Here is a 25,565-nt window from a genome sequence, read left to right as displayed (position 1 = left end):
CAACCAGATCTCCACACCCTGCCCCAGCCCAAGCCCCACATCCCAGTAAGCACTCAACACACTGAACTGTGATTGCACTTCACCCCAGCCGGTTTAGGGAAGACACCAAACTATTGTGTCCCATCCCAGAGCCAGGAACCTGGAGGCAGAGGCCACTTCCCACTGCTCACATCTGAGCTCCCTGAGTCCCTAGGTCATGTTGGGAAGGAAGACATGATGTAATGGGCCAATCATGGGGCAATCTGGGTCCTTGGGGGTAGGCATAGAGCTGTTTCAAATATTAAGACTGGGACTGTGTTAGGCTGGAGCTGCCTTCCAACACGCTGCAATCAGGGCAGGTGAGCCCTCTACCCTCCACCCCTCACCCCACCTCCTGATCACCCAGCCCATTGCTGTCATTTGGAACAGTCTCTGGAAGGTGATCCATGGACCTGTTTTTTTTCTGAGATCTACACCGCAGGCACACACATGCTGGCCTTGCCAGGACACGTTGGTGGCATGACCCTGGGGATAGGTGGTTTCACACCTGCCTCCTCTGAGCCCAACACCTCTACCCAGCCTGGGAAAGCCGCAAGGTGTCCCAGGATGTGTGTCTAAGATAGTGAGGGCTCATGTGACTGCTCCCTGGGATAACAAGAGTGCCCAGCCTGGATTCCTGACACGTAACTAGAGGATCTTTGGAGGTCATCGAGTCCAATGTCTTCGTCTGACAGAGTGGGTAACTGAGGATCCGAGGGGAAAGAGCTTGTCTGGAATAGTCAAGACAGGTACCCAGTTCCTGACCACCCTGGGGAGCCCATCCCCACTCCCGGCCCCGAGGCACTGAGGCAGGCTGCCAGCATCAACTTTACCCAGAGCCCAGCACATTATGGCTCCGGGACACGTCCCCACGAAGCACCTGGCCTTCACAGGTGAGGGGACTAGCCCAAAGTCACAGGCGTGTGAGCGCCAGAGCTCGCGCCCCGAGCTCTATTCCCTATTTCCTTGAACCTTCGCCACATTCTATTACAGGCCAACAGACGGGGCCTGTGTGGGGGTCATGGGCCCTCCAATCACTCTGGTAGGTGGCGGGGCAGTTTGTCCACTCGGCTACCAGGAGCCTCAGGCTCGCGGCCGGCATAAGCGCGAGCTTGCGAGGGACGGGCGCGCGCGGGCGGGAGGCAGGGCGCGTGCGCGGCGGCCCCTCGCTCCGATTGGCTCCCGCGGGGCCGGAGAGGCGGGGCCGTGCGCGCCGCGCTTCCTCCGCCCGGGCTTCCGCGTAGCAGCCCCGGGAACCGGAGCGCGGGCGGGATCCTGCGTCTCGGCGGGCAGTGAGGACGGAGCTGCACCTGGGGGCCCGGGTCAGGGCAGAAACCTGGACTGAGGCAGCGGGCGCCGCGTTCCTGCGAGGTGAGAGAGCGGCGACGCCCTGCACCGGCCTCCCCCCCTGATAGGGGTGTGCCGTGTCGTGCCTGGGCATCCTGGCGAGCCGAGCTTGACCCTTCTCCTGACCGCCACGGCCCCGACTCCTTCCACCAGCCCCGATCTAAAGTTGACTGAGGACTCCCCCCAACCCCTCACCCCCGCTAGTCTGCACACCTGTGCCTTCAACCCTGGTGTTCATCTTCGTAGATCAGCTCTGAACCCCTTTCTTCCTCAGTGACAGCACCCCCATCCTTGGACCCTCCAGGAACAACTTTTTCTCTTTCCTTCTGCAGATGGACGGGCCGGAAGGCAGTACCGGGCATCCCGGCCCAGCTGATCGGTCCCATCGAAGCAGTGTATCCTCCGTGGGAGCCCGAGGTGGGTCCCTGACCCCAGTCCCCACCCCGCCGTACCTTCCTAGGGTTCCAGCCCCAAGGAAGTGACCCTGGCTCGTCATCTCTGTCATTGAAGATAATTTTATAATTAATTAACAAATAAGGTCTGTTGGGATGTGGAAAAGTGACAAGTTAGTTTGAAGACCTGAGCTCTGTCACTAGGCTACTTGCAGAGTTGGGTACTCACTTGTAAATCTTCCTCACTTGTAAAACCTTAGGTAGCTGTGAAATTCACATGAAATCTCATGAATGAAAAGTGACATATTCACTTTCTCTGTTTGGTAAATAGTTTTTTTAAAACAGGGATCATTATTTACATTTTATAGGAAGGAAATTGGACCCTAGAGAGGTTAAGTACAGGACACTGGAGCCTTCACTGCCCCAGATGTCCCTCTGAATTTCAGCCTCCTGGGGTGCTGCAATCCATGGTGTCACAAAAAGTCGGACACGACTAAGCGACTGAGCTGAACTGACTGAACTGGACGTTATTTTATGATCTCTCAAGAAAGTGACTGTTAGAGCTGAACAGATTGGGGATCCAAAAAGCACCTTCATTTGTGTTAGTAATAAACTATCCTCATTTGATTCACAGAAGCTCTGGGTGGGGTAGAGGGGGATGGGTAGTGGGGGATGGGTTTGGCGCCTGAGGCATGGGACATGCTGAAGTCAGTCAGCCAGCCGGAGGCCAGGCAGTACTGGAGCCCTCAAGGCTTCTTCACGGTGCCTCTGGTTCCAGTGATGGAGATTTGAATCTGGCTGCCCTTCCAAGGGTCTCCTTTGGGCTCCAGGCTCCAAAGAGACTGTCACCAGGGAACACTCAACTTCCAGGGTTGTACTTCAGCTGGCCTGTTTAAGACTTAAGTCCTCCTGAAAGGCCATCATGTTGAGTCCTGAGGCTTGAAGAATCCTAAGGAGGCTAAGCCCTGAAACTTGCTGTACCGCGGGGTGGCCTTGGGAATCCTCTGTCCCCACGTAGCTTGGGCCAGAGAGGGATAGTGGCTTGCTTAAGGTGTGTCACCAGCTCTCTCCCTCCTTGCTTGATTTACTAAGTGCTGTAATCTCAGGATGGGTTCAGTCTCTCTCTGCCTCAGTCCCACCTGTGGAATGTTCTCTTTCAGGGGAAAAGCATACCAGAGTCCTTGGGGCTGCAGGAGGAGTGTGTTGGGGGTGAAGCGGTCAGCCCCAGTTTGAAACTTTGGGGGTTTAGGGTGGGACAAGGCTGGTTCCTGGGCCAGAATTGCTGGCTTTCTGGGTGGTTTGAGGGTCTCCAGTAAGTCCCGGTAGACTTTAAAAAAAATAATTATGTGTTTATTTTGGCTGCACCGTGTCTTAGTTGCCATGTGCTGGCTTTTTAGTTGCAGCATGTGACCTCTTAGTTGAGGTATGTGGGATCTAGCTTCCTGACCAAGGATAGAACCCGGGGCCTCTGCATTGACAGCATGGAGCTAACAAGCGCTCTTCACAGGGTCCTTCGGGGATGCTGGGGCTCTGCCTCCGAAGTGTAGCCTTGGTTACCCCAAGGAATACAGAGTCCAACCCCAGCAGGTGAGTGGAAGATGCTTAGATGGCATGCCTGTGCTAGCTGGCCCAGCTGACCTTGCCCGGCCCACATTGCAGCAGCCGACGTGCTGGTGTACCTGGCGGATGATTCGATCGTGCCCCTGGCCATGGAGAACCTGCCCTCACTCAGTGCCCACGAGCTGCATCGGGCCATCCGCGAGGTTCTACAGCTTCCAGACATTGCCCTGGACGCCTTCGCGCTCTGGCTCGTCTCCCCTCTGCTGGGTAAGGCTTGGCACTGAGAAGCCCGGGGTGGGGGGGGGGGGGCTGGAAGGGCACTGACTGGCAGAGGAGAGGGCAGCTTCTAGAACCTCTGGCCACTATACATCAGGGAAAGATGGGACTCACATGTGTCCTGGAGCCACCCATGGCTTCCAGGACCCAGAGCCCTAGAACGATGCCTGGCTCCTCTGCCCCTGTCTCCTTTCTTGGTGCTGGTGGCAGGGGATGCTGGAGCCTGAGCATCAGGAGGAGCGGGATGGGGGACAGGGAGGGAGCCATGCACGTTCACGGACCACGTGGTCTGCGCCACAACCTGAGCTCGCATTTTGCAAGTAGAATTTCACCGTACCCTCGTGGCCCCAGCCTGGTCACACTGATGAGGAAATTGAGGTTTGGAGCAGCAAGTGGTGGGACAGAGGTCGGAACAGAAGCCTGGGTGCTTCCCCCAGCCAGCCTCTTGGATCTGCACCCTGCTCTTTGGAGGCTGGGAGGAAGGTGAGACCTGGCCCAGGATGCAGCCACCCCAAGGGTGCGGCTTTTCCTGAGGGCAGGGACGATGAGTGGGAACCCAGCTTCTCTGCAGGGACCCTCCAGCCCTGCCCGGTTTCTGATCACTTTGTCCTGCTTTTTCAGGCTGAGATCCCAAGGCAGGGGTGGAGCAAGAGTGAGGGCAGTGGGGGCTCTCCAGCCCTCAGGCCTGGGGGGTGTGCGGCGGGCTTGCAGAGAGCCCCCTGGGGCCTCCGAATAGGGCCGCTCATCTGCTGGCTTGGTCAGAAAAGGGGCCAGGGAGAGGATGCTCCACCTGGTGCCGGGGCCAGGCTTGTTCTGGGATTACATACTCTCCCTTGTAGAGAAACAGGGTCAGAAGGGTGAGCCTGGTCCCTGGGCCCCTAGGAGTGTATGCCTCTGCCCTGGAGGGAGGATATGCTGGCTTGGTGGAGGGGGGGGAATGCCTGTCTCCCCACCCCCACCCACCGGTGGGAGCTTCCTGCCCAGCTGTTGCTCTCACCCACCCGCTTCCTGCTGACCAGTCTCTCTCGGCTGCTTCCCACCCAGCTCAGCCGCCCCACCTTCACCCTCTGGCTATCGGGCAGGACTGCGGGCCCCTCGGCTTGTGTCTCTGGAAAACTGGGGGTGGTGGTTTCACGTGGCCCCTGCCCGGCCTTCAGCTCCCTGTCCCTGCAGTTGGCCAGCTGACTTCCTCCCCCACTCCCTCCTCGTTGCATTCCGTCTGCCCCCTCGCAAGAACATGAATGGGCCTCCTGTGTGGCCAGTGGGTTATGCCGGGCACCGCCTTGGCCAGGAGGCCCCAGCACGGGGTCAGCGCCCACTCTGTTCCCAGGCTGGGTTCAGGAAGGCTGAAAGGCCACTTCATCTTTGATGCGGGCCCTCAGGCCTCTTGGCCCCAGTCCGCCCCCAGAGCGGGTGCGGCGGTGATCCGTGCCCCAGGGCCGTGAGGCAGGGAGGGGTACCGCCTGCTGGAGCCACCCTTCAAGCTGGCTGTTTGGGAAGGTTTGACCTTCTGAGTGCCATTGTCACTCTGTGTGGAACAGGGCTCCAGGGACAATCTGTCTCGCTGGGGGGACAGCCTCTAGGCAGAAAGGCCCCATCTGGAAGTGTGGGACCACAGTCCCGTACTGATAACAGGAGTCCTCTGAGCTGCCAGAGCTCGGGGTAAGGCTGGCTGGAGCCCAGAGCCCCCCGGGGACATGCTTGGGTTGGGACTGGCAAGGCAAAGGCCCAGGCAGGCTCAGGAGCAGGAGAACAGCCCCCTGGGCCTCTGAGCCTATCACCAGCTTTGGGCTCTGCTTTGCAGGTCGTGCCAGGGGCATCAGGACCGCCACCCCCAGCACCTTCTGTCTGCCACAGCCTCTCAGCTACAGCCCACCCTGGGCGCTGTACGGAACAGTCAGACTGGCTGCCTGAAATCTGACCCCCTCTCACTTGCTGTTTGACTTTGGACAAACACCTTAACCTCTCTGAGCCTCAGTTTTCCCTGTGGATGAAATGGGAGTAGGGTTATTTCAGGGCAGTTGCTGTAAAGCCCTTGAAATGGTTCGGTGAACGTTGGCCCTGAGTGCGTCGTCGCTGCTGTGAGCGTGGGCAGTTGCGCTGCTCACGGCTTCACGGTGGCTTTCCCTCTCCTCCCGCAGAGGTGCAGCTGAAGCCCAAGCACCAGCCCTACAAGCTGGGCCGCCAGTGGCAGGAGCTGCTGCTGCGATTCACTGACGCCCCAGATGACGACGTGGCCATGGGTCAGTGCTGCTGCCTGTGCGTCCCTAGCTTGGGGACCCACCCGGGTCTGGGGTGTGACCTCCCGGCCCAGCCAGGCCTCCCCCGGCAGGTGGAGCTGCCCTCGCTGAGGCCAGGGCCGGCATCTCCCCCAGGGGAGGGGAGCTCAGGATAGGGTGGGCTGGGGGAAACAGTGAGCACCTTGAGCTAAGCCACACACCCCCATCTCTGGGCAGCTCTGGGGTTTTCTGAGTGGTGGTGGAGAAGGCTCGGGGACTGAGGAGACTGGGTCAGTTAGCGGGGAAGACAGGGTGGCTATGCGGGGTGGCCAGCAACCCCCTCCTCTCTCCCCAGATGAGCCTTCCCTACAGTTCCGGAGAAACGTGTTTTTCCCCAAATGGCGGGAGCTCCAGGTGAGGCAGGGAGCCCCAGGTGGTGCCCCCTCCCAGGGTGTCCAGCCTCCCCTTGTCCCTTGACCCCGGGACATGGGTGTCCCTCCGGACTGAGCCACCCCTCCCCGCTGTTCCGGCTCGCAGATCCACGATAAGGAGGTCCTGCGGCTGCTCTATGAGGAGGCCAAGGGCAACGTGCTGGCCGCCCGGTACCCCTGCGACATGGAGGACTGCGAGGCCCTGGGCGCCCTGGTGTGCCGCGTGCAGCTTGGGCCCTACCAGCCTGGCCAGCCCGCTGCCTGCGCCCTGAGGTGAGGGCCCGTGGAAGGGACCCCCCTGGTCTCAGAATCCTGGTTGCAAGTGGTCTTGCCAGGTCCTGGAGTCAGGAGGCCCTGATGCTGTGTGACCTTAAATGAGTCACCCCACCTCTCTGGACCTCCTCTTCCTCATCTTCTCTGGGCTGAGTGGTCTGGGCAGTAGGAGACAGGTGAAGTGACACCTGTGAGAAGACCCCTACTTGTGTGCAAGGGTGGAGCCCAGGCCCTGTCTGAGGTCAGAGGGAGTTGGGTTTATTCTCTTGGAAATCATAGCCGGGGACTGACCACATTCTGAGTCCCAGTTGCCACTGATTATCTGATTTAGTCCTGAACTCCAGAGACAGGCCCCATTTCCTGACACTCCAGCATGCTGCCTCCATGCTTCCCAGCTGTCTCTCAAGAAACCGTGCTCTTTGATGGGCAGGGCCTGGGGTTGTGAAAATTGAGTCTACCTGGGAAGTAGACCAGGCCTGTCTCTGACCTCCGTGGACGAATCCTGAAGTTTAGCAATAATTGCAATGAGGATGTACTTGGAACACAGCCTGTCCTAGACTCAGGGTTCCCCCCAACACCAGACCTTTGGTGTATAGCTGTGTTGCAGGGGGAAGGATGTGCCCAGACTGGGCCCTGTGCCTGGTGACTAACAGCTGGGGCCTAGCAGGGCCACCCACGCTCAGCGGAGCCTGAACGCTTCCAGCTGAGCTGGCTTGAGGCTGGCATCCATAGAAATGCCGGCTTTTGTGATGGGCATGTCTGGTCCTATTGCAGGTGACAGCAGACCCAGCTCAGACTGTTTGGACTTGAGGGACTTTGTCAGGAAATGGATGGGTCCATGGTGACTGAGGGCTTCCCAGGTGGCTCGATGGGTAAAGAATCCACCTGCCATGCAGGAGGTGCATGAGACCTGGGTTCGATCCCTGGGTCAGGAAGATCCCCTGGAGAAGGAAATGGCAACCTACTCCAGTGTTCTTGCCTGGAGACTCCCGTGGACAGAAGAGCCTGGCAGGTTACAGTCCATGGGGTTGTAAAGAGGCGAACTTGACCGAGTGACTGAGACAGCAGAGGGTGACTGAGGTTCAGGGGCTCTGATTGGGTCTTCCCCGCCCACCAGACCCGGTCCTCGCTCTCCTTGCCCAGCCCTGTGTCCTCCGGGCCAGCTTGCACTCAGGCAAGCTCTTGCCACACAGTGGCCAGGTGGCCACAGTAGTTGCATGTTGGCAAGAAGAGACCTCATCCCTCACGTGACCAGAGTCCTGAGACTCATCTGATGATGACGACTGGGCCCAGGTCCACCCAAAGGAGACAGAGTGGCCAGGGCACTGATTGGCTGAGGTCCAGATCCTCCCTTGGACCCGCCATGAGCCTGCACAGACCCCATGGACTGAGGGTAGGAGGCCGGATTTCCAAATGACAAGGGAGAGATGTGGGGGGACAGATGATGAAAATGGTAGTCCTGAGAAGTCAGGGGACAGTCCCCTGGACACCCCTTCTCCTGCTGCTCTGCAGCCAGGCCTCTCCCCGCATCACGTTCCTTTCTGTGTCAGGGCCACAGGGCCGGCCACCCCTCCCCGTGGCCTGGAGTCTTGCTCCTCCAGAAGCCTCCTCCCTCTTCAGTGAAAATGACGACCTCAACTGTGTTTGTTCGGCGCCTGCCATATGCCAAGCACATGTCAGCACCCATCTGTATGAGTAGGGATCCCTGTCATTGAAACGTGGAGAAACGGGCTTGGAGAGGCGCTCATACCCAGCTGCGGTCCACCGGGAGGGCCGGCGCCCAGCCACAGTCACAGGGCTCTGAGGGGGAGACACGGAGCCATCACACCAGGACTCTCAGTCTGTGTGATTGAAAATGCCCTTTCCTTCATGAGCCTGTGCTGATGGTGATTTTTTTTAATGTCTCTATTTAGCAGAACAAAACATCAATGGCTCTAGGTCATTTACACTATCTTTTGATTGTAAAATTGCTGGCTTAGGAATCCAGACCCTCCGGACTCGGTGACACAGACTTGTCCCCAAGACCCTCTGGTCACCGTCTGGTTCTGGGATGGGCCTGGTTTCAGCTCTCATCTTGTCTCCTGGCTTTGCCTTCAGGCCTCTCACCAACCAGGCACGCTGCAGGGATGGGGGCAGTGGGCTCTCTGGGGGCTTATGTCCAGGCACCCCCCCATGCTCCCCGCACCCCAGGACTGCACCTTCTTCCCAACCTGCAGGCACGGAGCCGTCCTCAGCCCAGCCCCATCTCCCTTCCTCTACAGGGAGAAGCTGGACTCCTTCCTCCCTGCCCACCTCTGCAAGCGGGGCCACGGGCTCTTCGCTGCTCTCCGGGGCCGTGGGGCCAAGACCGGCATGGGCGAGCAGGGCCTGCTGAACGCCTACCGCCAGGTGCAGGAGGGAGCCGACAGCGACAGCGAGTGTGAGGCCTCCCTCAGCCCCCACTACCGCGCCTACCTCCTCAAGTGCCACGAGCTGCCCTTCTACGGGTGAGCGGCTCCCAAGTGTGGCCACAGCCCCGGGCACTGTGTCCCTCCCCGGCCTGTGAACCCATCTGCAATCCCACTGAGCTGTGTCCTTGAGGTGCGTCTAGATGCCAGCGCCTCAGGCTCCACGGGTCCCGGGCTGGACACTTCCTCCCGCTCTCCTGTCACGAGCTCGGACACCGGGCAGGTCCTTTCCTCCCTCCTGCTACAGTCACGTGGCCCCTGGACCTGCCACCTCCCCTTCCGCCAGCTCTCGTTCACACAGGCACTTCTAGCCCTTAGCTCTTGGGTACCTACTGGGTGCCAGCACTCTCGAGGTGCTAGAGACCCCTCAGTGAGCAGAAGAGACCACTGTTCCTGCCCATGAAGAGGCCGTTCTAGGGGCAAGAGAAACAACAGTAGAAGCAGAGAACAGACCATGGGCAGGCAGCATGAGCCGTGAGGACAGTGGCCACACTCCAAAGAGTGCCAAGGCTCAGGCCGGGTGGTGGTGCCCCAGGAGGGGAGATTCCAGGGGTGGTCGGGTTCCAGAGGTGTTGAGGGTGGAGTGGAAGGAGCTCGCTAGGTGTGCAGGAGAGGAGGTGAAGGGGAGCAGGCCGAGGGGACTCCAGATTTCTGCCCGAGCAGCTGAGGGGTGGTGACACCAGCTGAGACAGGATGGTGTGGGGCGGGAAGGGGTACAGGTCAAGGCAGACTGGGGGCTTGTCTTTGGATGTGTTGATTTTGAGATGCTTGCCAGACCTTCAAGTGGCACTTCCAGGCGAGCCCTTGGGTTTCTGAGAAGAGAGTCAGGTAGTGGATGAGTCATCAGAATGCGGGCGCTGTCTGAAACCAGGAGCCCCAAGAAATGGCCACAGAAGTGAGTTTGGACCAGGTAGAGGATGCCAGCCAGCCCGGCAGGAGGGTCTCTGCCAGCCGGGTGAAGGGAAGGGTGAGGAGGAAGAATGACCAAGCTTCAGGTGCTGCTTCTGCAAGGTCGAGTTCAATGTGGCCCCTTGGGGCCAATCGTTGACCTTGGCTCACGCATCGTGGAGGGGGCAGCAGGTGGAGGAGCGAGAGAAAAAGAATTGGTGACAGTGCGTGGAACCAGCTCTCTCGGGAGCCTCCCTGTGAGATGGAGCCCAGGGGTGGAGCCGCTGTGGGGGCGGGCAGAGAAAATCTTCCACTACCATGATGAGCGAGAGGCGCGTGTGCGGACAGGGAGGACCTGATCAAGTGAGGAGTTGAGGTGCGGGCGGGCGAGTGGCCGCTCTTCCGGTCCTCAGTGGAGTCAGGAGTCTGCCCAGAAGGGGAGCCCTCCCCGAGCTCAGAACTGAAGGCGGAGCGGGCTTGTCTCCAGTCCCCTCCTGGGGCTGCAGGATTTAACTATGGCTCTGGCTTTGCCAGAGACCCAGGTTCGATCCCTGGGTTGGAAAGATCCCCTGGAGGAGGGCATTGCAACCCACTCCAGTATTCTTGCCTGGAGAATCCCATGGACAGAGGAGCCTGGCAGGCTACAGTCCCACAGGGTCTCAATGAGTTGGACACGACTGAAGTGACTAACACCTTTGCTTTCACCAGCTTAGCCAGGGGTGAGGGCCCAGGGCACAAGTGTGACAGACCATGGCGGGGCAGGAGGGAGAGGGTGGCAGCTCAGTGCCTGGGTGTCTCAAGGCCCCTGGCCCCTTGCCCTTTCTCAGTGTCAAGTTCTGAAGTGGCTTCCCTGCCTGAGCTGCCCGTGGGGGGATGGTGGGCAGCCTCAGCCCCCAGGCTCTGAGCTCTTGGGCTCCTGGCCGTTCCTGGAACATCACTCACTCTGTCTCACACCTGTGTTCAAGCTCTGCCTTCTGCCTGTGGGGCCCAGCTCGCTCTGTGCCACCCAGTTCCCCTCCTGTCCTGTCTATTCCAGCCCCCCTGTCCTGCCTGATCAGAGGCCACCACCTCCACAAAGCCTCCCTCTGGCCCACCCGCTCCGTTTCTCTCTCCCTGGGATGGGTTTCCACTTAACCTTTAGTCACCCAAACAGCATAAGCTTCTCAGGTGCCTGGAACAGGGCCTGGCCAGTATACTTACTGGTGAGTGAACCCTGACCCTGGCCTTGTTCTTGGTGCTGGAGGGGACAGACTAACCCCAGTTTCCCTCCCCAGGTGTGCCTTCTTCCACGGCGAGATTGACAAGCCAGCCCAGGGTTTTTTGCACCGGGGCGGGCGCAAGCCAGTGTCTGTGGCCATCAGCCTGGATGGCGTGCATGTCATCGACTGCAGGGAGAAGGTAGGTCCTGCTCCTCCAGGGGGGACCTGACGCGGGGGCCTCAGTGGAGAGGAGGGGAGGGGGGTCCTTACCCAGGCCTTCCTGGTTCCCTTGGGCCTGTGGTTGGCCTCGGGGCAGGGTGGGCAGCCTCTCTGGCCTCCTTCCCTCGGATGTCTCTGGGTCTTCCACTGTCGTTCTGGGGGCTTCGCTGAGCCTACTGTGGGTCAGCTTTCCTGCCCAGCCTGCAGGGGAAGGGGGTGACTAGGGGAAGGGGCTGCAGCTAGTGGAGAGCATCTGGCAGGGCCTGGCTGCTCTGCCCGACCAGTGGCTGGAGACTGGTGGTTTTCTGGAAAAACCCTACGACTGGGAACCCTCCCAGCTGTCAGAGTCCTGCTCTGCCTCCTGCTTTTGGCGCTAGCTGTCTCCGCTGGTTGTCTCAGCCTGTGTAGAAGTGATGTTGGCAGTCTGCCCCAGGGGCTTCTATGCACCTGGGCAGGAGTCCCTCCCATGCTAGCAGACAAGTTTTGGGGAGACTTCCGGTGGTCCCCAGAGAGGGACCCCAGCCCTTCCTGGGCACCTGCTCCCCGACATGCCGTGCCCAGCTGCACCTCCTGCCGAGATGCCACCCAGCTGATCGCTGGGGGAGGAGGGTCTCCCCTCCCCCCCGTCCCAGCTCTCAGGGCTTGACCTGCTGGTGAGAAGGGCTGTGGGTTAGAGGTCTCAGTTCCTGGACCACAGCCCTCCTTGAGGGTCTGATGGAAGCAGGGATTCCTCTCCTGAGAGAAACTCACACCTAAGTTTAGGCTCAGCCTTGGAGGTAAATATAGCCTAGCCAGGTGTCTGCTCTTGGTGATGCCCTCGGGGATGGGGCAGGGCAGCGGGCCTCTGCCCAGAGGAGTCCAAGCTCTATCTTCCGCTGGCCAGCACGTCCTGCTGGGCCTGCGCTTCCAGGAGCTGTCCTGGGACCATACCTCCCCCGAGGAGGAGGAGTCTGTGCTATGGCTGGAGTTCGACGGGGACAACGAGGGCACACCGGTTAACAAGCTCCTCAAGATCTACTCCAAGCAGGTAGGGGTGGGTGCTGCCCACACCCCGGCGGGGATGGGGGTGGAGATGGTGGACCAGTCGGAGGTCTCAGACTGGCTAGCAAAGAGGTGAGAGGGCTGCTGAGGGCCTGGACACCAGGGAGCTGACTCCTGCTGACTGGGAGCCACCCAAGAGGGTTCGGAAGGCCAGTCAGGTGGTGGGGCAGCTGGGGCAGTGGTTGGTGGAGGGCTGCCCAGGGCTGTGACCAGCGTGCCTTTGTTTCACTCTTGTGCACTCAGCACCCTGTCTTCCCACCCCAAGCTCCACCCCTGTCCCTTCTCCTCCCACCCTGGTCACGGCCGAGGGCCCTTCCAGAGCTAAGTGCCTTGGTGCTCCCCTCCCGGAGCAGAGATGCGCTCCAGGGACTCCCCGTCTGTGAAAGCACAGACCCTCCTGCCTCTCTGCCTCGAGCCTCTAAACCCTCCTGGCCACTCTGCTCCCTCTGCCCCTGCCTTATCACTGGCCTAGACTTTTTTTTTTTGGTCACACTGGAGCCTGTGGAATTCTAGTTCCCTGACCAGGGATCAGACTTGGGCTCTGGAGTGGTGAAAGCACAGTCCCAACCACTGGAACACCAGGGAATTACCCAGGTCTCTCTTTTTTAATCTAAATGTTCTATTTCTTTAGCACAGTTTTTTGTTTTTTAAATCTCAAACATCCTTTTCTTTTAAAAAAAATACCTGTTTATCGGCTCCATTGGGTCTTAGTGGCGGCATGCGTGATCTTTGTCACGTCATGCGGGATCTTTCATCGCAGCGCACGAATTCTCTAGTTGTGGCACGTGGGCTCTGGGGCACACAGCCTCAGTAGTTGCAGTGCACAGGCTTAGTTGCTCCGCAGCGTGTGGAATCTTAGTTCCTGACCAGGGATCGAACCTGTGTCCCCTGCATTGCAAGACAGATTCTTAACCACTGGACCACCAGGGAAGTCTCCATGTCATTGAATTACAATATACATACAGAAAAGTGCCCAACTCCTAAGTGTATATAGCTCAACAAATTTCCCAAAAGAAACCCATGTAACAGACTTCCCTGGTGGTACAATGGGTAGGAATCTGCCTGCCAGGGCAGGGGACACAGGTTCAGTCCCTGGTCCAGGAAGATTCCACAAGCTGAGGAGCATCTAAGAGCCCGTGTGCCACAACTGCTGAGCCCACACTCCGCAATGAGAGAAGCCGCCGCAATGAGAAGCCGGTGCCTGGAGCGTAGCTCCCGTTCACCACAGCTAGGGAAAAGTCCGAGCAGCAGCGAAGACCCAGTGCAGCCAAAAATAAATAAATTATATATTTAAAAAAGAAACCTAAAAATAAAAAAGAAACCCATGTAACACCTTTCAGATTAAGAAAAGCCCCTCCTTGATCCCCCTCCCAGCCGTGGCCCCCACCAAGGGACCCCCGCATCCTGACTGGTGTCACCCCAGAGTCGTTGTGCCTGGCTTCAAACTTTACGGCAGAGGGTCCCCATGGTGCCTTCTGTTCTGCCCAGTCTCGCGCTCAGCCCTGTATCTGGGAGCTCCATCCCACTGTAGGTGCCAGTGCCATGGTCTCCCACTTGCACTAGGCCTTCCCATGTGTGAGTTTGCCCCTCTTGACTTTCCCGTCCCATTGCTGACGGGCCCTTGGGTGTCCAGTTCTGGCCTGTGGCAGAAGATGCTGCGTGTGTCCTCTGTGCACACGCCCAGCTTCACGCCCCGGAGCCGACTGGCCGTGTGCTGGCGGCTCTAAGAGTTATAGTATCGTCATCTTGTCCCTTCAGCCACTCTGGTGGTTGAGGAGGGATATCTCCTTGTGCTTCTTTTCTTTACTTTTTATTCAACTTTATTGAGATATAATTTACAATAAAATGCACCTGTTTTGAGAGGTGAGTTTTAACATGTTCACATAGCCACCGCCACCACAGGCAAGCTACAGAGCTGCTTATTTGCTGTCCACGTATCTTCTTAGAAGTGAAACGTCTCTTCACATCTTTTGCCCATTTTTTATTGGCATTATTTCCATCACCCCCAAATCTCCACATGATTTTAGTTGGCATCCCCCCCCCCCCACACACACACACAAATGAGGTTGAGCACCTCTTACATATATATCCACCATCTAGATGTCCTGTTTGTTGAAGTCTGCCAATTTTTCTTTGGGGTTTTCTCTCTTTTTTTTTTAATTGTTTTATACATATCTTTTCAGATGATGAGATACGTATGTATGATTTCAGACTCATCTCTTCACTTGCTATCTGATACCTCCTCTTGGCTATACCTAGAGTTTTGCTTTCTCCAGAATGTCATATAAACACACTTATCGTATTTACCCAGGAGAAAGAGGCATATGTCTACACACAGATTTACACTAAGATGTTCATACACTTTTGTGTATCATAACCAAAGAACTGAAAACCACACAAATGTCTGTCGACTGGTAGATAGATAAACAAATAGCAATCCAACCGTATAGTATGTATACATACTCTCTGCAGCCTTTTGAGCCTGGCCACTTTCACTAAGATGCACGCTGCTGAGATGATCCGCATTTCACGGTGTACTGGTCTTTTCCTTTTGACTGTTGAATAGTGTTCCATTGGGTGGATGTACTACAGGTTAGCTCTTTACCCATTGAAGGATATTTCCAGTTTGGGACTTTTGTGAATAAAGCTGCTCTAGACATTTGTGTACAGGCTGTGGGGTGGGCGTATGCCTTCAGTTCTCTTGTGTAAATACCTAGGAGTGGGATTCCTGGATTGTATCATAAACATATGATCAGCCTTACTGGAAGCTACCAAACTGTTTTCCAAAGTGACTGTGCCATCCTACAGTCCCTCCAGCCATGTCCGAGGGTCCAGGTCTCCGCATCCTGCTCAGCACCTGTGGTGTCAGTGTTTGCTTGCTTGTTTGCCATTATAATGACTGTACGGTAGTGGCAGGTCAGCGTGGTCGTCGTCTGCATTTTCATTAGGACTTGGGATGTTGATTATCCTTCTGTGTGTTTATTTGTTACCTGTAGGTCTTTGATGGAATGTCTGTTCAAATCATTTGTCCACTTGGTTGAAATCGGGAAATTTGTAAAATAATTTTATTTATGTGTTTTATTTTTGACCGTGCTGGGTATTTAGTGCTTTTTGTGCAGGCTTTCTCTAGTTGCAGCAAGCGGGGGCTACTCTTCATTGCGGTGCTCTGGCTGCTTCTTGTGATGGCTTCTCTTGTTGCAGAGCAACAAGGGCTCTGGGCACTGAGGGCTGCAGTGGTCGCAGCACATGCGCTCCGTCGTTGCAGCGCACGGGCTTAGTTGCTCTGCAGCATGTGGAATCTTTCCGGACCAGGGATCGAACTTCTGTCCCCTGCATTGGCAGGCAGATTCTGATCCCTCGTGTCACCAGGGAAGTCCCTAAATTGGCTTATTTGTTTTCTTAGTGAGCTATAGGAGTTCATTATATGTTCTGCATACCAGTCCCTTATCAGATTAATATTTTACAAATGTTTTGTCTAATAACTTGACAAAGTCTATAACTTTGTCTACAACTTTTTATTTTCTTAAAAAAAATGTCTTTTGAAGAGATGTTTTTAAATCTTCTAGTCCATTTATTTTAAATGACATTTAAAAATCATTTTATTTATTTTATTTATTTACCTTTGGTTTTTCTGGTGGCTCGGACAGTAAAGAATCTGCCTGCAATGCAGGAGACCTGGGTTTGATCCCTGGGTCGGGAAGATCCCCCAGACGAAGGGAATGGCAACCCATTGCAGTATTCTTGCCTGGAGAATTCCATAGACAGAGGAGCCTGACTGGCTACTGCCCATGGGGTTGCAAAGAGTTGAACACACTTTGTACTGGATCTTCATTGCTGCACAGGCTTTTCTCTAGTTGTGGCAAGCGGTGGCTGCTTCAAAGTTTTGGCATAGAGCTTCTCATCGCGGTAGCGTCTCTTGTTGTGGAGCACAGGCTCTAAGACTCGCAGGCTTCAGTAGTTGTGGCACGTGGGCTCCAGACACAGGCTCAGTAGTTGTGGCACACCAGCTTAGTTGCTCCTTGGCGTGTGAGATCTTCCAGGATCAGGGATGGAACCCATGTCTCCTGCATTGGCAGGGGTATTCTTTACCACTAACCACCAGGGAAGCCCCCGGTCCATTTATTTTATATCTCCATTTATTTGTCTTTGATTTCTTTCACTAACATTCTGTGGTTTTCAGCATACATATCTTATATACCTTTTATTAGATTTATCCCCCTCCCCTTTTTTTTTTGGTGATACCAGAGATGGTACTGTTTTTTAGTTTCAGTTTCCAGTTGTTGGCTGTGGTGTGTAGAAACACAGTTAATTTTGTTTTCCTCATATCCTGTAACCCTGTGAAACTCACTCACTTGTTGAAAGCAGGTTTTTTGAGGCTCCTTTGGGATTGTCTCTGGACCGTTAGACGTTTTCTGTGAAGGGGGCAGTTGTGTTCTAACTTTGCTGGCCACGTGCCTCTCCCTGGTCTTGCCAGGCAGCACTGGTCTCATCTGGTGAGTCGGGGTGACCGGACATCCTGGGCCTGAGGGGAAAGCCTCCAGTCTTGCTCTAAGTAAGCGTGGTGTTGGCTGTGTGTTCTATAGACGCCCTTCATCAGGTTAAGGAAGTTCTCTTCCATTTCTAGCTTGCTGAGTCTTATCCTGAATGGACATTTCATTTTGTCGGAGGCGGCTGAGGTGTAATGGCAGCCTCCCCCAGCCTCAGGAGTGTCAGGCGGTGTTGGAGGACCTCAGAGGGCGGCCCTGTTGCGCTCAGCTCCGGGCAGCCCCCTCAGGGAGGAGATGGCAGTGTGGGGCCCGGACCTCCCGTGGTTTCCTGCCCTGCTTGCCCTCCTCAGGGTGGCTTATGTTGCTCTGGAGCAGCGTCGGGTCGCCCCATCGGGTGGGCAGTCACCGACCGCCCCCTTGGCCTCTGACCCTGCTCCCCAGGGGGCTTTCACCTCAGGGTCCAAAGCCAGCCTGCGTCTACCCCAGTCCTTGCTGTGCCCCGCTCCCTGAACACGCCCTGCCTAGGCAACGCCACCTGCTGGCAACTTTCTGTCTGTGGATCTGCCAGCCCTGGCCTTCCCCGCCCTAAGGTGCCCAGACCCTGCCCGCTAACATCTGGTCACGTCACCTTTTATGGCAACGTGTATAATGTTTCAAGCCTGTTGAGAAGGCTTGAGGAATGTGTTCAGGGGAACCGCCTACCCCACCCAGCTGACCTCACGACTCAGCCAGCAAGCCAGGCTCCCCTATCCTTCACTATCTCCTGGAGTTTGCTGAGATTCATGTCCACTGAGTCGGTGATGCTATCTAAACACCCCATCTGCTACCACCCCCTTCTCATTTGGCCCTCAATCTTCCCCAGCATCAGGGTCTTTTCCAAGTCAGTTCTTCATACCAGGTGGCCAGAGTATTAGAGCTTCAGCATCAGTCCTTTCAATGAATATTCAAGATTGATTTCCTTTAGGATAGACTTGTTTGATCTCCTTGCAGTCCAAGGGACTCTCAAGAGTCTTTTCCAACACCACAGTTCGAAAGCATCAATTTTTTTATGGTCCTTCTGCTTTTTAATACACTGTCTGGGTTTGTCATAGCTTTCCTTCCAGGGAGCAAGCATCTTAATTTCATGGCTGCTATCACCATCCGCAATAATTTTGGAGCCCAAGAAAATAAAATCTGTCAGTGCTTCCACTTTTTCCCCATCTGTTTGCCATGATGTGATGGGACCGGATGCCATGATCTTATTTTTCTAATGATGAGTTTCAAGCCAGCTTTTTCACTCTCCTTTCTTTTTTTCGGGAAGATCCCCTGGAGGAGGAAATGGCAACCCACTCCAGTATTCTTGCCTGAGAAATCCCATGGACAGAGGAGCCTAGAGGGCTACAGTCCATGGGGCACAAGAGTCGGACACAACTACACAACTAAACAACAATCTGACCCCTGAAGTCAACCCAAATGGGGTGCCTCCCCTGGCCCACAGAACAGACTCCCCTTCTTTTCTCGTGTAGAAGGTATTTGTTTCCTCATCGGCCTCCCCCACCAGCGGGTAGGGCATGTGGGTCTGGATCCTCTCCCTCTGCAGCAGGTAATAGAGAGCCCCCCAGGCCTCACGCCGGCCCCCTCTCCTCCCCAGGCCGAGCTGATGAGCAGCCTCATCGAGTACTGCATCGAGCTGAGCCAGGCTGCGGAGCCTGCCGCCTCCCACGAGGCCGGCCCCACCTCGGCCTCTGGCTCCTTACCGCCCCCTCACCAGCGCCCCCAGCTGCGGAGGCAGGGCAGTGTGGTGTGCAGCCGCATCCAGCACCTCTCCACCATCGACTACGTGGAGGAGGGTGAGTGACACCTCGTGCTGTGCATACACACCTACACGTGTGCATGTGCACACCACGGGGCGCTCCGGAGGTGGGGGGCCGTTCCAGATGCAAAGAGTTAGCCTCCAGCCAGCAGGACCTGGCGGGGGGCAAGGGTGGGGTGCAAGCGTCCCATCACTTGATGGAGAGTCGGAGGCCTCCCTCTGGGGCCCCAGCAGCAAGAGCCCCTCACTGCTGTGTCCACAGGCATATCCTGTGAAAAACTAGAAACTACTAGTGTCTGCTACTAAAGGTGTGGGTGTGGGAAGGATGGATACATACCCTGTGAAATCAGTGCAGCTGGTAAAGATGACATAGGTGCCCTAATGCACGCTTTCCCTATTGGCTCAGTGGTAAAGAATCTGCCTGCGATGCAGGAGACACAGTTTTGATCCCTGGGTCGGGAAGATCCCCCATAGAAGAGAATGACAACCCACTTCAGTATTCTTGCCTGGAGAATCCCATGGACAGAGGAAGCTGGCAGGCTACCATCCATAGGGTCGCAAAGAGTCAGACATGACTGAGCGACTCACACACACAACACACATGATCTGCAGTTGATTGAACTGGTGGATGAGACCACACTTCTGTGAAGGGCCAGCTAGAAGTTATACCAGATTTTTGACTGCACAGAGGGTTAGCATCTCAACCGGCCTGTTGTCTAAGGGCCAACTGTATTTGTGGTTCATCAGCTACTATAAACAGCATACTTTACCTGGTAGCCAAATCCTTACCTGGAATCTATCACTGTTTCCTCAGGATAGATTACTAGAAATGGGGTTGCCAGGTCAAAGTGTGCGCCCACTGTACCCACCCCAGGAGAGAAGGAGGCACCTGCCTCTCCATCCTCACCCACCACAGGTGTTATCTTCCTGAGGGCAGTGAGCTCGTCAGAGTTGGCCTTCGGATGCTGGTGAAGTGAGGTCGTTTTTACATGATTGATCACATACAGTTTCTCCATGCATTACCATTTATTTCTGTTGCCTATTTTTCTTCTGTCACTTGCTTTTGAAAATTAACGTGTTATGTTAATACGGTATGTTTGTTAGAATTAATGAACCGACATGATACAGTAAATTAACGGAAGTCCTTAGTGTTAACCTTACCTAACATCCTTTTTCAGATGCAGGGTCCCATCCAGAACACCACACTTCACGTGGTTGTCGTGTCTCCTTAGGCTCCTCTTGGCTGTGACAAGTTTCTCAGACCTTCCTGGTTTTTGATGACCTTAAAGTCTTGAGGAGTACTGGTCAGGCATATTGTAGGATGCCCCTTTACTGGAATCTCTCTTCTATTTTTCTCATTATTAGACAAGAGTTAAGGGTTTGGGGGAGGAAGATCACAGAAGTAATGTGCCATTTTTACCACATCATACCAAAGGTGCACTGTCAACATGGTTTTGACTTTTGATGTTGACCTTGATCACCTGGCTTGAAATTTTTAACTTTTAAGAAGTCTTTTTAGGGACTTTCCTGGCAGTCCACTGATTAGGATTCCAGACTTCTACTGCCAAGTTCAATCCCAGGTTGGGGAACTAAAATTCCACAAGCGCCACTCTCTCCCTCTTCCCCCAGAAAAAGTCTGTTTAATCTCATCGAGGATCATTTTCAGGCACTGGTATGTATTATAGGTATTTTGTGACTTTGCTCTGTTCTTTCTTCATTTTTGTAATTGAATTATGTGTGTGTTCAGTCATGTCTGACTCTTTGCGACCCCATGGACTATACCCCGCCAGGCTCCTCTGACCGTGGAATCTTCCAGGCAAGAATACTGGAGTGGGCTGCCCTTTCCTACTCCAGAATTGAATTACAGTTGACATACTATATATTCATATATATAGTGATTTTGACATAGTAATTCAATAGTTTTATATGTTACGAAGTGATCCTCCTAAGTCTGGTTATCATCTGTCACCATACAGAGTTATTATAGTATTACAGACCATATTCCTTATGCTATCTATGACATCCCTGTGAGTTCTTTATTAGCTGGACGTTTGTACCCCTCTCCAGTCTCTTTTCGAACAGGTTTGGACACCACAGCAGGCCCAGCATCAAATGGAAACCCTGGTGACCTGATTTAGGAGACTGGCCCCCTGCCCCTGATCCTCTCACTATGGGAGGGTTGGGGGTGGGGCTGAGGCTCACGAAGCTGGTGGGAGTGAAGAGGGTAGCTCAGCCTGAACAGGGTCCAGAATGGGCTCCCCTGGGGCCAGGCCCTTCCCTGGGGGGGTCCTCCTCAGTGCATCCTTCTTGTTCCCCCAACAGGCGAGATGATCAAGCGGGTGAAACCGAAACGCAGCACATCCTTCTTCAGCCGGCAGCTCTCCGTGGGCCAGGGAAGCTACACCGTGGTGCAGCCCGCCGACAGCCTGGAGCAGGGCTGAGGGCCGCCTTGCAGGCAGGAGGGCATGGGGGCATCGTGCTGCCCGAAGGCAAATGCCGGGGTGGGGGGCGGGGAGGGCGGCCTCTGCGTGTCGACAAGTCACTTCTGGGCCGGGCTAGGGTGTGCAGAGCTGGCTGGGGGCTGCCGCAGGCTCCCTCTCGCAGCCTGCCTGCCGTCCCCTGGACTCCGGGCTCCGCTGCTGTCTCTGAACCAGTCTGACCAGGCCCTGGCCACCCGCTCCCACCCAGGGGCTCGCCTTTGTGCCCCTCTCAAGACAGAGTATCCCCCGCTCAGAAGTCCCTCTGGTGGCAGGTGGCTGAGCAGTAGGGCTCAGGACGCTGCAGAGGAGAGTGTGTGTGTCTTTGGTTTTTTCCCTGGACGTTGGGGACCACATCCCCACACTCCAGCTCATTAGGCCAGGCTGGGACACGGCCCTGCAGGAAGAGGGTAGGGGGCCTCCACAGACAGTGAAGCCCCCACAGAGCCCTCTCCAGCTGGATGGAACTGGAGGGTCCCCTGTGCCCCTCCTGCTAGTCTCCCTTGTGAGCAGGAGACCCTGACCAGAAGGAAAGTCTGCTTGCTGATCTTTGGTGGTGTCACTGTGCTGGGAGGTGGCCTGCGGGCCCACACTCCACACCCAGAGGAGCTCCCAAACCCCCTGGGGGCTTCCAGTTTCAGTTTTGATCTTCTTTATGATCTGCTTTGGTTCCATGAAGGCTGTGAATTCAGGCGACTCACGAGGGTGCCCCCGCCATCTCGGAGCTGCTGGCACTCCTTCCAGGATGGTCCTGTGGTTTCATCCAGCCCCAGGCTCATGCTCGGGAAGTCCCTGGCCGGGATGGGTCTCTTCTTTCTCGGGGACTTTGTAGGGAGGTGGATGTGGCCTGGGTGGAGCTCTTCCCACGGCCTCCTGCCTCCTCCCAGAAGAGCTGGCCTCTCAGCCTTGGGCTCCTTCTGGGTGGTCACCCCACCACCACCGTCAGGGGCGCTTCCGGGGACTTTCCATAGGAAGGAGGCAGATCCAGCCGGACACAGGGTTTTCTTTGGAGAATGTGGGGACACGAATGTGAACCTCCTGTCTCCGGATGTCAGAGCCCACTCACCTCCTCCCTTTGTTGGCTCTTGAACTCCAGATGTTTCCAGCGGGGCTTGCCCTCCAGCAGTAGGGACTTTGGTATCTGTCATAATGAATGGGTGTCTCCCAGCTAGAGAACATCTCATCTCTCCTGGAGACCTCACTGGCTCCCAGCCCCTCTGGCTCCTAGCCCTCCGGTTATCTGCTCCCACTCACTGTTTTGATGCCAGGTGAATTCTTATCTGATAGATTGAGGGGCCTGAGGGATGTGATGGGTGTGTGTGTACACAGATTACTTGTTTTGACTCTTCAGCCTCTTCTTCCTGTTTTCTGAGCAACCACTGTGCCTTAACTTTTTCTGTCTGCCCTTGTGGGACAAAGCAGTGTTTCACTAAGTGCCCTTTGAATATTCCTATCCTTTTGTATCATGTGACTTATTAAAATCAATTTCCAGCAAACTTTGTTATTTTTGTTCTGTCGCTAAGTCGTGTACTGCAGCACTCCAGGCTTCCCTGTCCTTCACTATCTCCTGGAGTTTGCGCAAACTCGTGTCCATTGAGCCGGTGATGCCATCCAACCATCTCATCATGTGACTTAATATTAATAAAAGCCATTTCCAGTAAACTTTGGGGTGGTTTATGTTATGAAATAATGAGAGTGTGTTAATTACAGCCTGGGAGATGATTATAGGCTGCATATTTGCTTTTTATTAAATATGCATGAAGAAGACTTACCTGGCAGTCCAGTGGTTAAGACTCCATGCTCCCAATTCAGGGGGCACAGGTTCAATCCCTAGTTGGGAGCTAAGATCTCAGGTGCTGCAAGGAAGATCAAAGATCTCACGTGCTGCAACTGACTCCTGGCACAGCCAAATAAATATTTTCTAAAAATCAATTAAAATACTTAATAAAAAGTAAATAAAACAACCCACAGGGAATTGCCTGGTGGTCCAGTGGTTAGGACTCACTGCTATCACTGAGGCCCCGGGGTTCAATCCCTGGTGGAGGACTGAAGAAACCACAAGCCATGTGGCACGGCCAAATAAATACAAATAAAACAACCCACATTTGTGATCTCTCAGTTCCCAAAGTCAGTCTGAACTGAAGTCTCACCGAGCTGAGATCCATGTCGGCAGGGCCACATTCCTTCTGGAAGCTCCAAGGGAGAATAAATCTATTTCCTGGGCTCAGTGGCCCCTTCATCCTCAAAGCCAGTGAAGGGCAGTGGGGTCCTAATAGCACTGCTCTCTGCCTTCTCTCTCCATGTTTCTCTCTGGCTCTTCTGCCTTCCTCTTCCTCACGGTTACACTGGGCCAAGGCAGATAATCAGTCGTGAATATTCATTGGAAGGACTGATGCTGAAGCTGCAACACTTTGACCACCTGATGGGAAGAACTGATTCATTGGAAAAGACTCTGATGCTGGGAAAGATTGAAGGCAGGAGAAGGGGACAGAGGAGGAGACGGTTGGATGGCATCACCAACTGGATGGACATGAGTTTGAACAAGCTCCAGGAGTTGGTAATGGACAGGGAAGCTTGGCATGCTGAGGTCCATAGGGTCACAAAGAGTCGGACACGACTGAGCGACTGAACTGAACTGAAGGCGGATAATCTAGGATAATTTCCTTATTAAAGTCTACTGATTAGCAATTTGAATTCCCCTTCGCCCTGTAACCTAACATTCACAGGCTCCGGGGTTAGGATGCAAACATCCTGGGGGTCCTTATTCTGTCTACCGCGCCATCCTTCCTGCCACAGCACCCCACCCACGCCTTTGTGCTGCATGTGGCAATGGGTTTGCCTCCTCTCCGCGGGCTCTGACCAGGCCTCCATATGCGGTCGCCAGGGGAGCTGGAGCGGCTGCCTGTAGGTTGCTGGTCCGGCTGTGGCCAGCAGGGGGCAGTTGAGCCCACCCTTTCCTCTCCAGCTCAGCGGCAGAGGCGGAGCCCGCACTTCCTGCCTGGATCCTACGCAGCCAGGAACCCGGAGCAGAGCGGCTCTGTGGTCCTCTGGTCTGGCGCTGCATGCCTTCCGCTTCCCTGGCTCCTGACCGCCGCCACCTTCCTCTGGTCCACGATCAGGGGTTCTGGGCCTCCAAGAGCATCAGATACAGGGCTTCTCCTTGTGGACCACAGTTGGTGTTCAGTTCAGTCGCTCAGTCGTGTCCCACTTTTTGCGACCCCATGGACTGCAGCACACCAGGCCTCCCTGTCCATCACCAACTCCTGGAGTTTACTCAAACTCATGTCCATTGAGTCAGTGATGCCATTCAACCATCTCATCCTCTGTCGTCCCCTTCTCCTGCCGTCAATCTTTCCTAGCATCAGGGTCTTTTCAGATGAGTCAGCTCTTCGCATCAGGTGGCCAAAGTATTGGAGTTTCAGCTTCAACATCAGTCCTTCCAATGAATACTCAGGACTGATCTCCTTTAGGATGGACTGGTTGGATATCCTTGCAGTCCAAGGGACTCTCAAGAGTCTTCCCCAACACCACAGTTCAAAAACATCAATTCTTCAGCTCAGCTTTCTTTATAGTCCAACTCTCACATCCATACGTGACTACTGGAAAAACCATAGCCTTGACTAGATGGACCTTTATTGGTAAAGTAATATTTCTGCTTGCTTCTTAATATGCTGTCTAGGTTGGTGAGGGACCACATTTTTCAAAGATCAGGATCTACATCCCAAGAACAGATTCTGCTTTGGGAGTGCGTGTTTGTGTGTGTGTCTGTGTGATGAAAACAGATTCTGCTTTGGGATTATGTGTGTGTGTGATGAAAACAGATTCTGCTTTAGGACTGTGTGTGTGTGTGTGTGTGATGAAAACAGATTCTGCTTTAGGACTGTGTGTGTGTGTGTGATGAAAACAGATTCTGCTTTGGGATTTTGTGTATGTGTGTGTGTGATGAAAACGGAGTCAAAATATTTATAACCATGGAATCCAGGAAGTGGGGTGGGCACACCCTGGGGCTTCTCACGTCCCTTAGTCCTGCTCCCACCTTGCGAACAGGAGCTGACTGTCCCAGGCCCCAGCCCTCCCCCAACCCTGCTTCCCAGCAGTCCCGCCCATCTCTCAGCACCTCCCTCCCGCACTGTACTGCGCCCTCAGCTATTTTGAGCTACTTGTCATAGGTATAATTTGCAAGTGGGAAAATAATAATAGCTCCAGCTCTTCCCAGGACCTCTGTGTCCCCTGCCCCTTTGACCTTGGCGTTTGCGGAGGAGGGGGAAGTGGTGACAGCTGACTCTCTGGGTCGGTAAGCACAGGCCTCCCTCCCAGCATCAAGGTCAGCAGCCTCCAGGGGCAGATGGACCACTTGGAGGGGTTCCTCTGCCCGGAGAAACCCCAGCACCACACATGCCCCTCTCTCTCTCTCTCTCTCTCTCTCCTCCCCTCTCTCTTGGATGCCACTCAGGTGGCCAAAGGGAGTCAGAACAGAAAAGTCTCCTTCAGAGGGTCAA

General features: G+C 55.1%; 1 protein-coding gene across 1 annotated transcript; it reads left to right on the top strand.

Annotated features, from left to right (window-relative positions):
* The first annotated feature begins 1,229 nt into the window (after positions 1-1,229).
* On the top strand, positions 1,230-22,562 carry FRMD8 (FERM domain containing 8). The gene is made up of 11 exons (XM_061163864.1): positions 1,230-1,389; positions 1,698-1,782; positions 3,417-3,584; positions 5,735-5,836; positions 6,168-6,226; positions 6,350-6,516; positions 8,778-9,002; positions 11,126-11,249; positions 12,153-12,296; positions 18,428-18,626; positions 20,912-22,562. The coding sequence occupies exons 2-11, from the start codon at positions 1,698-1,700 to the stop codon at positions 21,028-21,030; spliced, it is 1,392 nt and encodes a 463-aa protein (XP_061019847.1). The 5' UTR covers positions 1,230-1,389; the 3' UTR covers positions 21,031-22,562.
* Positions 22,563-25,565: the final 3,003 nt, after the last annotated feature.

The sequence above is a fragment of the Dama dama genome, chromosome 2 (genome assembly GCF_033118175.1).
Source record: "Dama dama isolate Ldn47 chromosome 2, ASM3311817v1, whole genome shotgun sequence".
Taxonomy (NCBI): domain Eukaryota; kingdom Metazoa; phylum Chordata; class Mammalia; order Artiodactyla; family Cervidae; genus Dama; species Dama dama.
The sequence above is the reverse complement of the archived record's forward strand: the minus strand, read 5'-3'. Positions and strand labels throughout refer to the sequence as shown.

What these genes read in the sequence shown, in the direction of transcription:
- FRMD8 (XM_061163864.1), top strand. Translation starts at nt 1,698, where the DNA reads ATGGACGGGCCGGAAGGCAGTACCGGGCATCCCGGCCCAGCTGATCGG. An exon ending in CCAAATGGCGGGAGCTCCAG is followed by an intron (nt 6,227 to 6,349) that starts GTGAGGCAGGGA and finishes TCCGGCTCGCAG; the next exon opens with ATCCACGATAAGGAGGTCCT. An exon ending in CACGAGCTGCCCTTCTACGG is followed by an intron (nt 9,003 to 11,125) that starts GTGAGCGGCTCC and finishes TTCCCTCCCCAG; the next exon opens with GTGTGCCTTCTTCCACGGCG.